Source organism: Diadema setosum, chromosome 14 (assembly GCF_964275005.1).
Source record: "Diadema setosum chromosome 14, eeDiaSeto1, whole genome shotgun sequence".
NCBI lineage: Eukaryota > Metazoa > Echinodermata > Echinoidea > Diadematoida > Diadematidae > Diadema > Diadema setosum.
The window spans coordinates 573674-586195 of record NC_092698.1 but is presented as its reverse complement, the minus strand read 5'-3'; the positions used below and the strand labels follow the sequence as shown (position 1 = coordinate 586195).

General features: G+C 38.6%; 1 protein-coding gene across 1 annotated transcript; it reads right to left on the bottom strand.

Moving 5' to 3' along the window:
• Positions 1-306: 306 nt before the first annotated feature.
• On the bottom strand, positions 307-11552 carry LOC140237811 (dehydrogenase/reductase SDR family member 11-like). The gene is made up of 7 exons (XM_072317740.1): positions 11421-11552; positions 10553-10765; positions 9077-9171; positions 8098-8233; positions 1403-1489; positions 837-908; positions 307-348 (listed from the first exon to the last, which is right to left on the bottom strand). Exons 1-7 carry the CDS (start codon positions 11550-11552, stop codon positions 307-309), a joined length of 777 nt encoding a protein of 258 aa, XP_072173841.1.
• Between the last annotated feature and the right edge of the window lie 970 nt (positions 11553-12522).

Genomic DNA, 12522 nt, shown 5'->3' with positions numbered 1-12522 from the left:
ATGAGAAAAAAATGCCTTTAAGATTTTTTACTTGAGTTTGAGTAAGAAAGCTACTTATTTTTTAGTTATTCCCCATCTCCCATGCATGCATTCCTAAATACAAAATACATGCTGTTCCATGCATTCTTCATATCTATCGTCTTTAGTAATGTGGTGAGTGAGCCTTTTCTTTATCAAACTAAATGCTAAGTAATGGGTATACATATATCTGGCATTCACTTGTTTTCACTGAGAAAATGTAATATGAGTTCGTTGTCTAAAATTCGTAGGAGGTTACAAGCTTGCTGAAAGACTTTCAGGTCCATCTCAGTCTTTCTGCGAAGTGGGTCTAAAGAAGACTTCATGAACCTGTAAGATGTGAAGGACGAAAGGGGGTTGAAAGAAAATGATCTTTCAGTCTTTCTTCAGTTATGGGCATGAAAATGATTTTACCGAAGCTTACTTTCATTAATAGCTCAAATAAAAAAATGAGGAAAAGAAAAAAAAAGTATTATAGTTGAACTTCAAGGCTCATTCTCCTTCATGTCCTTAGTGATACAAACACGAATGAAGCCCTTTACCACGAGAGTTCTAGTAGTTTTTTTTAACGTAAAGTATACAAACTTGTTTCTATACATATTTATAGGCAAACAATATCTACTGTATGTTTTGTTAGTAAAGACATTCGTGTCTGCTTGTGTAAGTAATGTCGCAATGACGCACACATACTGACATATATTGCTATTCAACATTTTCATATCTATTACAAGAGCGAATATGTTCGCACGTATTTCATATCTCATTGTGTAATGGCAATACATCGACACATCTAGTTGCTCTTTTATTTCGTAGCATACCTCTAAGTGGGGTTTCTGCCGCAGAACGCTGACAACAACGTCGGCGACTTCTTGCACGTTTATTAGTTGCGTCTGTTTTCATTGGCAAAACGAGAAGATAAAACCATCGCATCTGCTATAAAATCATCCGTCAAGTCTGACTACATGGAAAGATGGTGACATAAGGAAACTCATTACACTAACTCTAGTTTCATAAGAACTGTGCCAACTACTTTCACGATGCAAAATTTGGAGGTTAACAAACTCTCTCAAGATCACGGGTTATGCCGAAGACACAAAATCACATTATTATTATTTTGTACTTTATGACAGAGACCGTACTTCAAAATTTTCAAAAATGGATTTATCCGATTTTACCGAAACATACTATCCGAATATATCCCTACATTGAATGAAAACTTCTCACGCCATCCCTCGAGTGATTGAAAAAGACACTAAACCTTGCCATTAGAAAATAAGAGGCAAACACATAAAATACAGCGCACCTTCTGTTTTTCCGATCTCTTCTCCCCTTCTTTTTTATCCTTATCTGTATTATTTCTCATTCTCTTAATCTGCCTTCTTACCCGTTCGCTGTTATTTTGTCCTTCATTCGTCAGGTCTTCACAGAGTAGCGATCTGATCGAGGTGTCTACACCACTAGGTGAAACCAGCTAAATTGGAAAGAGTAAAATTACATAATACATTTTATTAGCAGTATCATTTTCAACATGGGTGTTGTTAACATTTTCGTAAATATCACTGGGTTTAGAATAAGAATAGTACTACCATTCTTCCATTATTCTCATTACTGTACTGAAAATAAAGACGAACAAAACATTCCAAGGTAAAATTGGACGTCGACCAGAGAGGACTATTGCGTCTCGAATATTTTACCCGAATCAATATCATCATCAGGGGGGTGTTTCATGAAACTTTTTGTCAGTGATTTCCACCGACAACTGTTAAAAGCTACTGAAATCCTTGCGTCTGATTGGCTGATAGCAAATTTGTCGGTGAAAACCTCCGACGAACTCGTTGATGAAACGCCCCCAGGTATATTCTTTAAGTTCATAACAAGCACTTCCAACTTTTCAAGGAAATCAAACAGCATCTCCGGCTGATCTCATGTGCGTATATTTTTGAACATGACAGTGTACTCATAGGTTCCATGATATTTGCTCCTGCGACAATTTCTCCCCTACAATATCTTTAGACCAACCCTAAATTCTATTCTCAACCATAACTCTAACCCTAATCCTAATCCTCACATTAAACTAAACCTAAAACTCTATAAGAACCCTAACCCTAATACATGGCTCGACACTAACTTTTTTGTTTGGTGGCCCGATGGGGCCACCAAAATCCTAAATTTCAAATTTTTGGTGGCCCGAGAGAAAAATTTGGTGTCCCGAAAAAAAAAACAATAAAAAACATTAAAAGTCCTTTTTTTTTAATGAGTCAAATATTTAAGTTTCATGATAGTAAGAATTAGAAGTTGGACATATGTAACGACAACAAATGGAGCCGGGACTCGCAGTGTTGGTTACGGGTGTTCTTTATTATTCGCAGGTTCTGATCATCAACTGAACCCAAACCCTGAAAGATGTAAACATTATGTACAAGGGATAATGAGTACATTTGTATTGTCATTGAATACATGAATGAATATTTGACATTAATATAGCATACACAGTCTTATAATTCAGTTGTGTTCACTCTTATTTGTGATGCTTTATTGCATCATTGCATCGTAATACATTCTGTATCGACATTCATTAGCATAGTTTCTGCAACTTGTAATTGGCACATAGTCATTGATTATTGACATTTCACAGTGAATGGTTAATTCTGATAGTTCATGCTATGCTCATTGACTAATTGTTTCCACTGCATGATTATAGCTATTCCATTATGCTTCCATATTTACAATAGCAAATCTCTAATTCGCATTAGGTTTCTCTCTATACAGTCCAAAGAGTTGACTTTATGTCAGAAGTTCTGATACAGACTCCAATGTGAAAGCGTTTGTATTGGCTTAACTGTAGCTATACTGTTCTCTAACAGGTGTTTCCATGTGAAAGCTCCTAGGTCATAAATGTGTCAAGAATGCTCTCACTGACCAGAGAGGATTGAATGACCTTAGGTCCGAAGTCCGCTCACTAGGTTAAAGTGAATTTGCTCTGTTTTCTAGAATCTTGACGTCACAGTGTTTCTTGCTACAATGAATTGTTCTACAATGCTCTTGAATTCATAAATGTCTTGCTAACTTGAGCAAGTAATCACATGCTAAATCAGAGTAATGCATCTTAAGCTGAATTATTAGCAAATGTAATTAACAGACATCAAAGAATCAACATGAATCAAACTTCAAAGTATAGATATTGATATCTCAATATTCTCTTATACAACTCAACATTAATAAAGCAAGGTTCTGTTTGCTCAAAGAACCACCAGTATACATTCAATACTGGACATATAAGTTCTCTATTATAGACTTATACTGCTAAACGCTCATATCATCTTCAAGAGGCAAGATATAGAAATAGGGAAAGGAATTAGAGGAAGAATAAAGAAGAAGGAGAAGAAGAAGGAGAGAGAGAGAGAGAGAGGGGGGGGGGGGTTCCTAGCCAGTGCATACTCCAATATGACTAGAACATTACATTCACGAGTGTTTACTCCACAATGTCGTCACACACACAATGTCAGCTAACAAGATGTTGTGAAAGCAGGAATGAACATACATCTTCAAATTGTCAAGTCTATCTTTTAACCAGCTTTCTAACAAGTTCTTCCTATTTGTCAACTCAACTCAACGTCCACTCACATAATGTAGGAGCTCGATAACCGATAAACAATGTCATATCAACCAATCTGAGTCTGAGGCAGGTTTGAGCCATACATTTCAGAAGTCAGATGTATATGAACGACAATGAAATCTCATGATGTGCCCATGCACATTCGCATCACTCTGTTCAACATAACAGAGGATCCCTATTTCAACTCTATTTGAAATAGCAACAATGTTATCACTGATCTATAGCGCAAGTAGCAGCTCATAGATAATCCTAACACTATCTGGACAACATACTAGACTCGAACTAGACTTCACAGTTTATGCTTGACAAGGAAGATAACTTACCCCTGCCGGAGACAAAGATAGCTGACTCCCGATCACTCGCTCTGCTTCAAAATATCTTGCTGCTTCTTCGTTGTCAAAGATTCCAATATGAAGTGAGGAGAGGAAAACTTCGCTATTTATTGGGTTTAGGACCCTTTCCAAAGATATATTTTAACTTTAAATTCCAATCCACCGACGCACAGTTCTACGTCACTTTTACTGCCACTTTGTTTGGGTGGAGGGCTATGTCTGGCTATGAGGTCATAGCTTGACCCAAGGAGGGCAGAGAGTGGACATTATGCCCAAATTTGGCAAGTAAAAGTGGAGAATGTGACCGGAAGGATTGGACTTCCTGAATGACGCAGGGTGACTCATTTTCCAGAAAATGTATTTCTATGTTACTTTTTGTTTTAATTTTTGATTCTTAGAAATCTTTCTTTCTCTTTGTTTTGACAAAAACCACAATGTTACATTCTCCCCTGCTTCATGTTGGCATCCCTGACAACATACCAATAAACATAATTATTTAATATCAATTAACTCAAATACTTAATTTCTACCCGAAAGTAGAGTAAGGAGTAGCAAGTGCGACTTGCTAACATCTGCGAGAATCTCCTCAGTGACGGTTGGTGGCGGCTTTCCCTGCAGCCTAGCCGAGCGCCTTGGGAGTGGAGCTGACTCTGGTCCATCTTCCGGGTGCTCCCCTGCTTTTTCCAAAGCAGGGAGGTCGTCCTCCCTCATGATGACTGCTTCGCCGTCATCCGCCACAGGCACGATGTCGCTGTCATTCCGGTAGTTGACGTCCAGGTTGTCACCTATACACGACTGCTCTGGGGACGTCAGGGCTCCTAAGCTATCTCCCGGTTCTCCGTCATCGCATCTGGGCATCATCCTCAATATCCAATTGAGGCCACAGGAGGAACCACACGTATCCTCTCAAAACAGCATTACGCTCACCAGATGAATCGGGATTGCCTGAAGATAGTTCCAGAAGACCTGTCGGCGTCCTTGAAGCTGGATGTCGCTGTTGCTGAAGTTTACCATCTGGACAGGAGCTCTTCCCGAGGAGGGCACCCTATACGAAAGTAGGTAGGAGAACGAGTCCATTTGGTAATGTTGAGGCATCCCACTCCTCAACAACTGCGACTGAACGCTTGCTTCCTTACAGTTGAATAGACACGGCCAGAGACCATGAACATGACCGTTCTTCCACCCGTTCCGTCTTCAGCTTACTTCCGTTCAACACCTCGATTTCTGCTGATTTCTCCATCATGTCTCCGGCGAGGGGGCTGTTGATGACCAGTGAACTGCGATCCTGTCCGTGACGCCAATTTTTGTAACGACAACAAATGGAGCCGGGACTCGCAGTGTTGGTTACGGGTGTTCTTTATTATTCGCAGGTTCTGATCATCAACTGAACCCAAACCCTGAAAGATGTAAACATTATGTACAAGGGATAATGAGTACATTTGTATTGTCATTGAATACATGAATGAATATTTGACATTAATATAGCATACACAGTCTTATAATTCAGTTGTGTTCACTCTTATTTGTGATGCTTTATTGCATCATTGCATCGTAATACATTCTGTATCGACATTCATTAGCATAGTTTCTGCAACTTGTAATTGGCACATAGTCATTGATTATTGACATTTCACAGTGAATGGTTAATTCTGATAGTTCATGCTATGCTCATTGACTAATTGTTTCCACTGCATGATTATAGCTATTCCATTATGCTTCCATATTTACAATAGCAAATCTCTAATTCGCATTAGGTTTCTCTCTATACAGTCCAAAGAGTTGACTTTATGTCAGAAGTTCTGATACAGACTCCAATGTGAAAGCGTTTGTATTGGCTTAACTGTAGCTATACTGTTCTCTAACAGGTGTTTCCATGTGAAAGCTCCTAGGTCATAAATGTGTCAAGAATGCTCTCACTGACCAGAGAGGATTGAATGACCTTAGGTCCGAAGTCCGCTCACTAGGTTAAAGTGAATTTGCTCTGTTTTCTAGAATCTTGACGTCACAGTGTTTCTTGCTACAATGAATTGTTCTACAATGCTCTTGAATTCATAAATGTCTTGCTAACTTGAGCAAGTAATCACATGCTAAATCAGAGTAATGCATCTTAAGCTGAATTATTAGCAAATGTAATTAACAGACATCAAAGAATCAACATGAATCAAACTTCAAAGTATAGATATTGATATCTCAATATTCTCTTATACAACTCAACATTAATAAAGCAAGGTTCTGTTTGCTCAAAGAACCACCAGTATACATTCAATACTGGACATATAAGTTCTCTATTATAGACTTATACTGCTAAACGCTCATATCATCTTCAAGAGGCAAGATATAGAAATAGGGAAAGGAATTAGAGGAAGAATAAAGAAGAAGGAGAAGAAGAAGGAGAGAGAGAGAGAGAGAGGGGGGGGGGGGGTTCCTAGCCAGTGCATACTCCAATATGACTAGAACATTACATTCACGAGTGTTTACTCCACAATGTCGTCACACACACAATGTCAGCTAACAAGATGTTGTGAAAGCAGGAATGAACATACATCTTCAAATTGTCAAGTCTATCTTTTAACCAGCTTTCTAACAAGTTCTTCCTATTTGTCAACTCAACTCAACGTCCACTCACATAATGTAGGAGCTCGATAACCGATAAACAATGTCATATCAACCAATCTGAGTCTGAGGCAGGTTTGAGCCATACATTTCAGAAGTCAGATGTATATGAACGACAATGAAATCTCATGATGTGCCCATGCACATTCGCATCACTCTGTTCAACATAACAGAGGATCCCTATTTCAACTCTATTTGAAATAGCAACAATGTTATCACTGATCTATAGCGCAAGTAGCAGCTCATAGATAATCCTAACACTATCTGGACAACATACTAGACTCGAACTAGACTTCACAGTTTATGCTTGACAAGGAAGATAACTTACCCCTGCCGGAGACAAAGATAGCTGACTCCCGATCACTCGCTCTGCTTCAAAATATCTTGCTGCTTCTTCGTTGTCAAAGATTCCAATATGAAGTGAGGAGAGGAAAACTTCGCTATTTATTGGGTTTAGGACCCTTTCCAAAGATATATTTTAACTTTAAATTCCAATCCACCGACGCACAGTTCTACGTCACTTTTACTGCCACTTTGTTTGGGTGGAGGGCTATGTCTGGCTATGAGGTCATAGCTTGACCCAAGGAGGGCAGAGAGTGGACATTATGCCCAAATTTGGCAAGTAAAAGTGGAGAATGTGACCGGAAGGATTGGACTTCCTGAATGACGCAGGGTGACTCATTTTCCAGAAAATGTATTTCTATGTTACTTTTTGTTTTAATTTTTGATTCTTAGAAATCTTTCTTTCTCTTTGTTTTGACAAAAACCACAATGTTACACATATATCTACTCATAAATAAACTTCAACAAACTTGCAACGCTCACTCTCAGGCACTCATTCAGTCCTTATTCCGGCGCACAAAGTTACGAATTTATTGACATACTTTTCAAAAAATTTTGGTGGCCCGAGGCGGGCCACCAAATTTGCCCCTTTTTCAATTTTGGTGGCCCGACTTTCATTTTTGGTGGCCCCGGGCCACCGGGCCACCGTTAGCGTCGAGCCCTGCCTAATATATAAGTCCTTGGAGAAAGTAAGAAAGATGTAATAATCGCAGGAACAAGGTGTCGTGTCACCATACTAAAAACAACGACCTACCGCTTTCTGAAAAAAAAAACCCAAAAAACAAAACAAAACAAAATGATGTGAAATTTTGAGGTACCAGGAGATTAAGGGACATTATTCTTCGACGAATAATATGGAATGCCCTGTAGCATTCATTTGATACAAAGATTTTTTTCCTCGCTATCCTACCTCAAAGGCTAAAGGCACATTTTCACGTGGTCACAATAGCTTAGATGGAAACATACCGATCAGTTAGATGCGTGGAAAAAGCAGCCAACGGCCAAACGAACGCGGCTACCGTGTGAATGATTGGGTTTGCAAATCACTGCTGTGTTTTCACAGTCCTTTTTTCTTTTCTTTGTCAAAATAGATGAGGAAACTGTCATTACTGTGCTTTGCTTCTTGGACAATCACAATTATGATTTTGATTCATTTCGAGCTATTGCGAACCTTACCGAAACACGAATGTTCGAGTTCCTTTCCCGCAACTCTTGACGCAAACCCTCGGTGAGGGCAGCAGTCATGTGTTTGATAGCTGCTTGGAAGCGCATTTTAGCATAACGTCCACCTACGACCCGATGACACAGGAGGCTGCCAAACAGAATTATGGAGAATAAAAAATGAGCACATCGTTAATACTGTTGTTACCTATTATTATTGATACCAACTTTTATTTTCTGAAAGTGAACTGGAGGAGAATGTAATTCAAAGAGAAGTCTTTCTCCATTAGCAAAATGAAGACGTGATAGCCTCAGATCAGGTGATATCAATTATTGTTTGTTTTTTGTTTTGTTTTGTTTTTTTTTTTCAGTGGAGTACACTGTAGATATCTAGGAAGCTAAGATTTTAAGGGAATGGCTAGGTTATATTTCCGAATTCAGATTCCCTCGGTTTTTTTTAATGTACATGTAAAGCAAAATAACTTCCACCATAAAAAAAAAAAAACACACACACAAAAAAAAAAATACACATTTCCATTTCCCACTGTAGGAGCCACTTTGAGTGACCGATATTGAATGCTGACAAACTTATAGTGAGGTCCTAACTTGGAACTGAATTTCTAATGAATTGTAGCTAATACCGACATTACTTTTTTTCTATTTCATGTTCTTTTCTGTTCCCTTCCATGCTCCATGGGTTTCACGTTGTCTATGCTTTGATCATATCCTCATGAAAGAATAAGTAAACACTAAAAAAGTGACAAGCAAGTTTGATTGAAAAAAAAAAATCAGTTTTTAAATAACAAGCATGTTTGATCGAAAAAAAAAGAATGTTCAGATATGAAGTAAAAAAGTTTGGTAAAGTTCTTTTTCTTCCATTATGTGCTGAACGTTTTGCCACTTTTTACTCTTTTTGCAAAATTTATCCACCACAATATGTTGTAAAAAGATGCAGAATTAGATGCCATCATAGCCTCGCCACAAGTTGACATACCTCCCAATATTGATGATATGACCGTCATCCACACTTCGTGACATCATGTGTTTGATTGACAAGTTGCTACAAGCAGTCAACGCTAATATGTTCACCTGTAATGAAACAGATTTTTGACGACACGAATTGCATTTATTACATTTTTTATCTGGTCATAAATATTGCAAAATACGTATCATAAAATTCAGCCTTTACAAAATTAATAATTCAGGAAACCATGAAAAAAGTGACAATGGAGTTAAAAATCATTAGACATTTTACGCTTTCTTTGCCAGTGAATCGAGTGGTCCGAACATTAGGAAGCTTTAGATTTGCGGTGCCGACGTTTGAGACGACGCTTGAGCTGGACGTTCTCCTCTCCCATGCGTTGTGCTGAAAAGTAGCTTTAAATTACGCCGGGACGCAACCCCAAATGAAATGGCGCCCCCATATGATCGTTGCATGAAGTAGCTCTCTACGTCGTGAATTGAGCGGACGTAAAAATAGACGACGCGAGCTACAAATACAGATCGACTGAGATACGCAATTTTGCGCATGCTAAGATTTTTATCTTTTCCCCCTCTGAACGTCCCCGTCCCGAAAATCTAAAGCTCCCTACAATCATCAATTTGAGAGCGTTTGGAACAGATGTGACTTCCCTGCCTTGTGGGTGAAATGTAGTAAGCCATGTGCTGATTTACACTTGGCATTCGTTTCTTTCCCATTATACCTGCGTGAATTTTCAGGCATTTTAGAATCTCGTATTGAATTAGTAGACAATCTACTTAAGACACTTAATAATTTTCCCTGACAAATCCTTCCAAACCTCACAAGGTGTAACGAGTAATTGGTCATGGGTTTTACAAATATTATTGCCCTGACAGTGTTTTCATTTACAATGTCTTTTGCTCAGAATACCCTTTTTTGAAGTTATCGTGTTATTTGGGGTAATACTGACATTACTACCAATGATGATGATGATAATGATGATAATAACATTAATAACAATAAGAATGATAATAATAGCAATGATGATAATAATAATAGCAATTATAACAATGACAGGGGCGGATCCAGGGAGGACCGCAACCGGCGCACGCCCCTCCCCCTTTATTTTTTGTTGAAACAAAAGAAATAAAAAGAAAAAAAATGGGGGAGGGGTGCGTGCGTCCCCCATTTAATTTTGTAAACGCGCCCCCTTTTTACGGAATTCCTGGATCCGCCCCTGCACTGATGATGATAATAATAATCATAACCATAATAATAATCAACAGTGCTTACAGATATAACGCATAGTGCATGATAACACATGAAAAGTGTAGATTTCCCTGTGTGCTAAAAAAGAGAGAGAAATACTACAAGATTTGCAGCAGTACCGTGTTTCATATTTCCTTCATAAGTATGTAAATGTGAAATCGCTTATACGTTGGACGATGAAGAAGTTTAAGCAAGTAAATGTCAAGAACCAGGTGGGGGAGAGTTATTCAAAAATCTCACTTCTAGCATCTTTCTCCATTCTGATGGCTGCCCGTCGAGGAGTGTACAGTCAGGACTGATGTACCCAGCGTTATTAACACAGACATCAACACCTCCAAACTTCTCCTTAATCCAGGAGAACATGCCCTCAACCTCGGCTGAGTTGGACAAGTCACACTGCTTTGGAGCAACGCTTCCCTTCCACGACTCACTCTCCACCTCTTTGCGTAGAGTCTGTAGTCAGGGCAAGCAACGATAAAGTTTATAAATTGGCATAACGGAATGACTAACGTACTTTCTTCAATGTTTTCTGCTTGCATGTGTCATGAAGGAACAAGCTAACATCAGGACCCTTTTTTTTGGGGGGGGGGGGGTGAGAATTATACTCCCTTCCCTGTTCCACCGCCCGTGTGCTTACAGACCGATATGTTGCTGATTTTCTCTATGCTCGGGTGTAATATGCAATGTTATTATTTATTATAAATAAAAAAATGAGAAGAGGTTCATAGTGTTCTCAGTGTTTGTAATCCACCTAAGTTCACTTGAACAGAATAATCTACATGTTGGTGTATGTGGCCTCAGAATTCGTCTTGTGCAGAAAGTCTGTGCATCCGACGCGACTATAGTCCGTCTTAACCGTAAACGTACATTACAACAACAGTATTCTACTCCAAAGTCTGGGCATACGTTCTAGTTTCCTGCAATCATAACAGCCATTTAGCATTCATGGACTCATGTCTGGAATAAAGCATGATATTGTAGACATGATGAAGTCGAACCAATCTTTAGTAGTTCATTACATTAGTTACTGTTTGAGGCAGAAATGCAAGGTCTAAGATGGTGACACTTTTCACTTCATTATGATGACAAAAAAACTGAAGGAGCTTACCACCAGTTTATCTAGGCTCCGCGCAGAGGCGACGACCTGCATGCCTTGGCGAGCAAGGTCCTTGGTGATAGCAGCACCGATGCCGGCAGAGGCCCCAGTCACCAGGGCGACTCGACCAATCCAACGATTCATCGTCGTGCTGTGACGTGATGAGAGGAAAGTAACAGAGAATAATGGACATGAAACTTGATCTGTTGAACTTTCATCTAAATTCACGAATAAGATAACTGGAATACAATCGCTTAATGTTTTCAGGTTGGTTTCAAGAATAGGTCGGTTGGGCCTTCATTAAAATTGGACCTAAGTTAATGAGAATGATACGAAATGTAAAATTGTCATGCTCTCACGTACGGACAGTAATGTTAGCCTTACTAACAAGGAGTTACGGTGTATTTGAATTGGCAGATGTGATGACGTCACAACTTCTCTTGTCTCTGTCTCCCAATTACACAATTTACTTCATTGAATCAGGGAGGTTTATTCATTCGAGCACATGACGCGATGTGCATGGTTAACATCGTTTGTTGACTATTGCTGGTCACCTGGGATGAACTACGAAAAGTCGGCATCATTCCCCCTCTTCTTGTGTGGGATCAATTCAATCGAAATTGAATTGAATTGAAATTGAATTGAAATGGTGTTTTATTAATCAATATCTTTCGCAGCCCGGAGGCTGAATTACAGACATTGTTAACAAAGGCCATGTATTTATATTAAAAATACTCACAAAATACAATGTAGCAATGAAAAAAGAAAATACATAAAACAACAAAGGGTCAATCTTATTCATCTTACCCATTGCACAATTAGATTAACCTATAATACAAAACAAAAAGAGATATTACAAATACAATATATAACTGTTCTCAATGATTATATAAAAGAATAAATTTATATTAATTATGTACTCCGGTCATTTATACTTATTAATTAATACAGATGTTGTGTTGTCATACGGCTCAAATCAACACATTTTACGCAACAAAAATAATCAGTTTATCAAAAATAATCAAAGATAATCAGATAAACAAAGATAATCAGATAATCATACAGCTCAAACGATCGTGCACTGTAAAAACAATGGTGTTAGATTTAACACCAC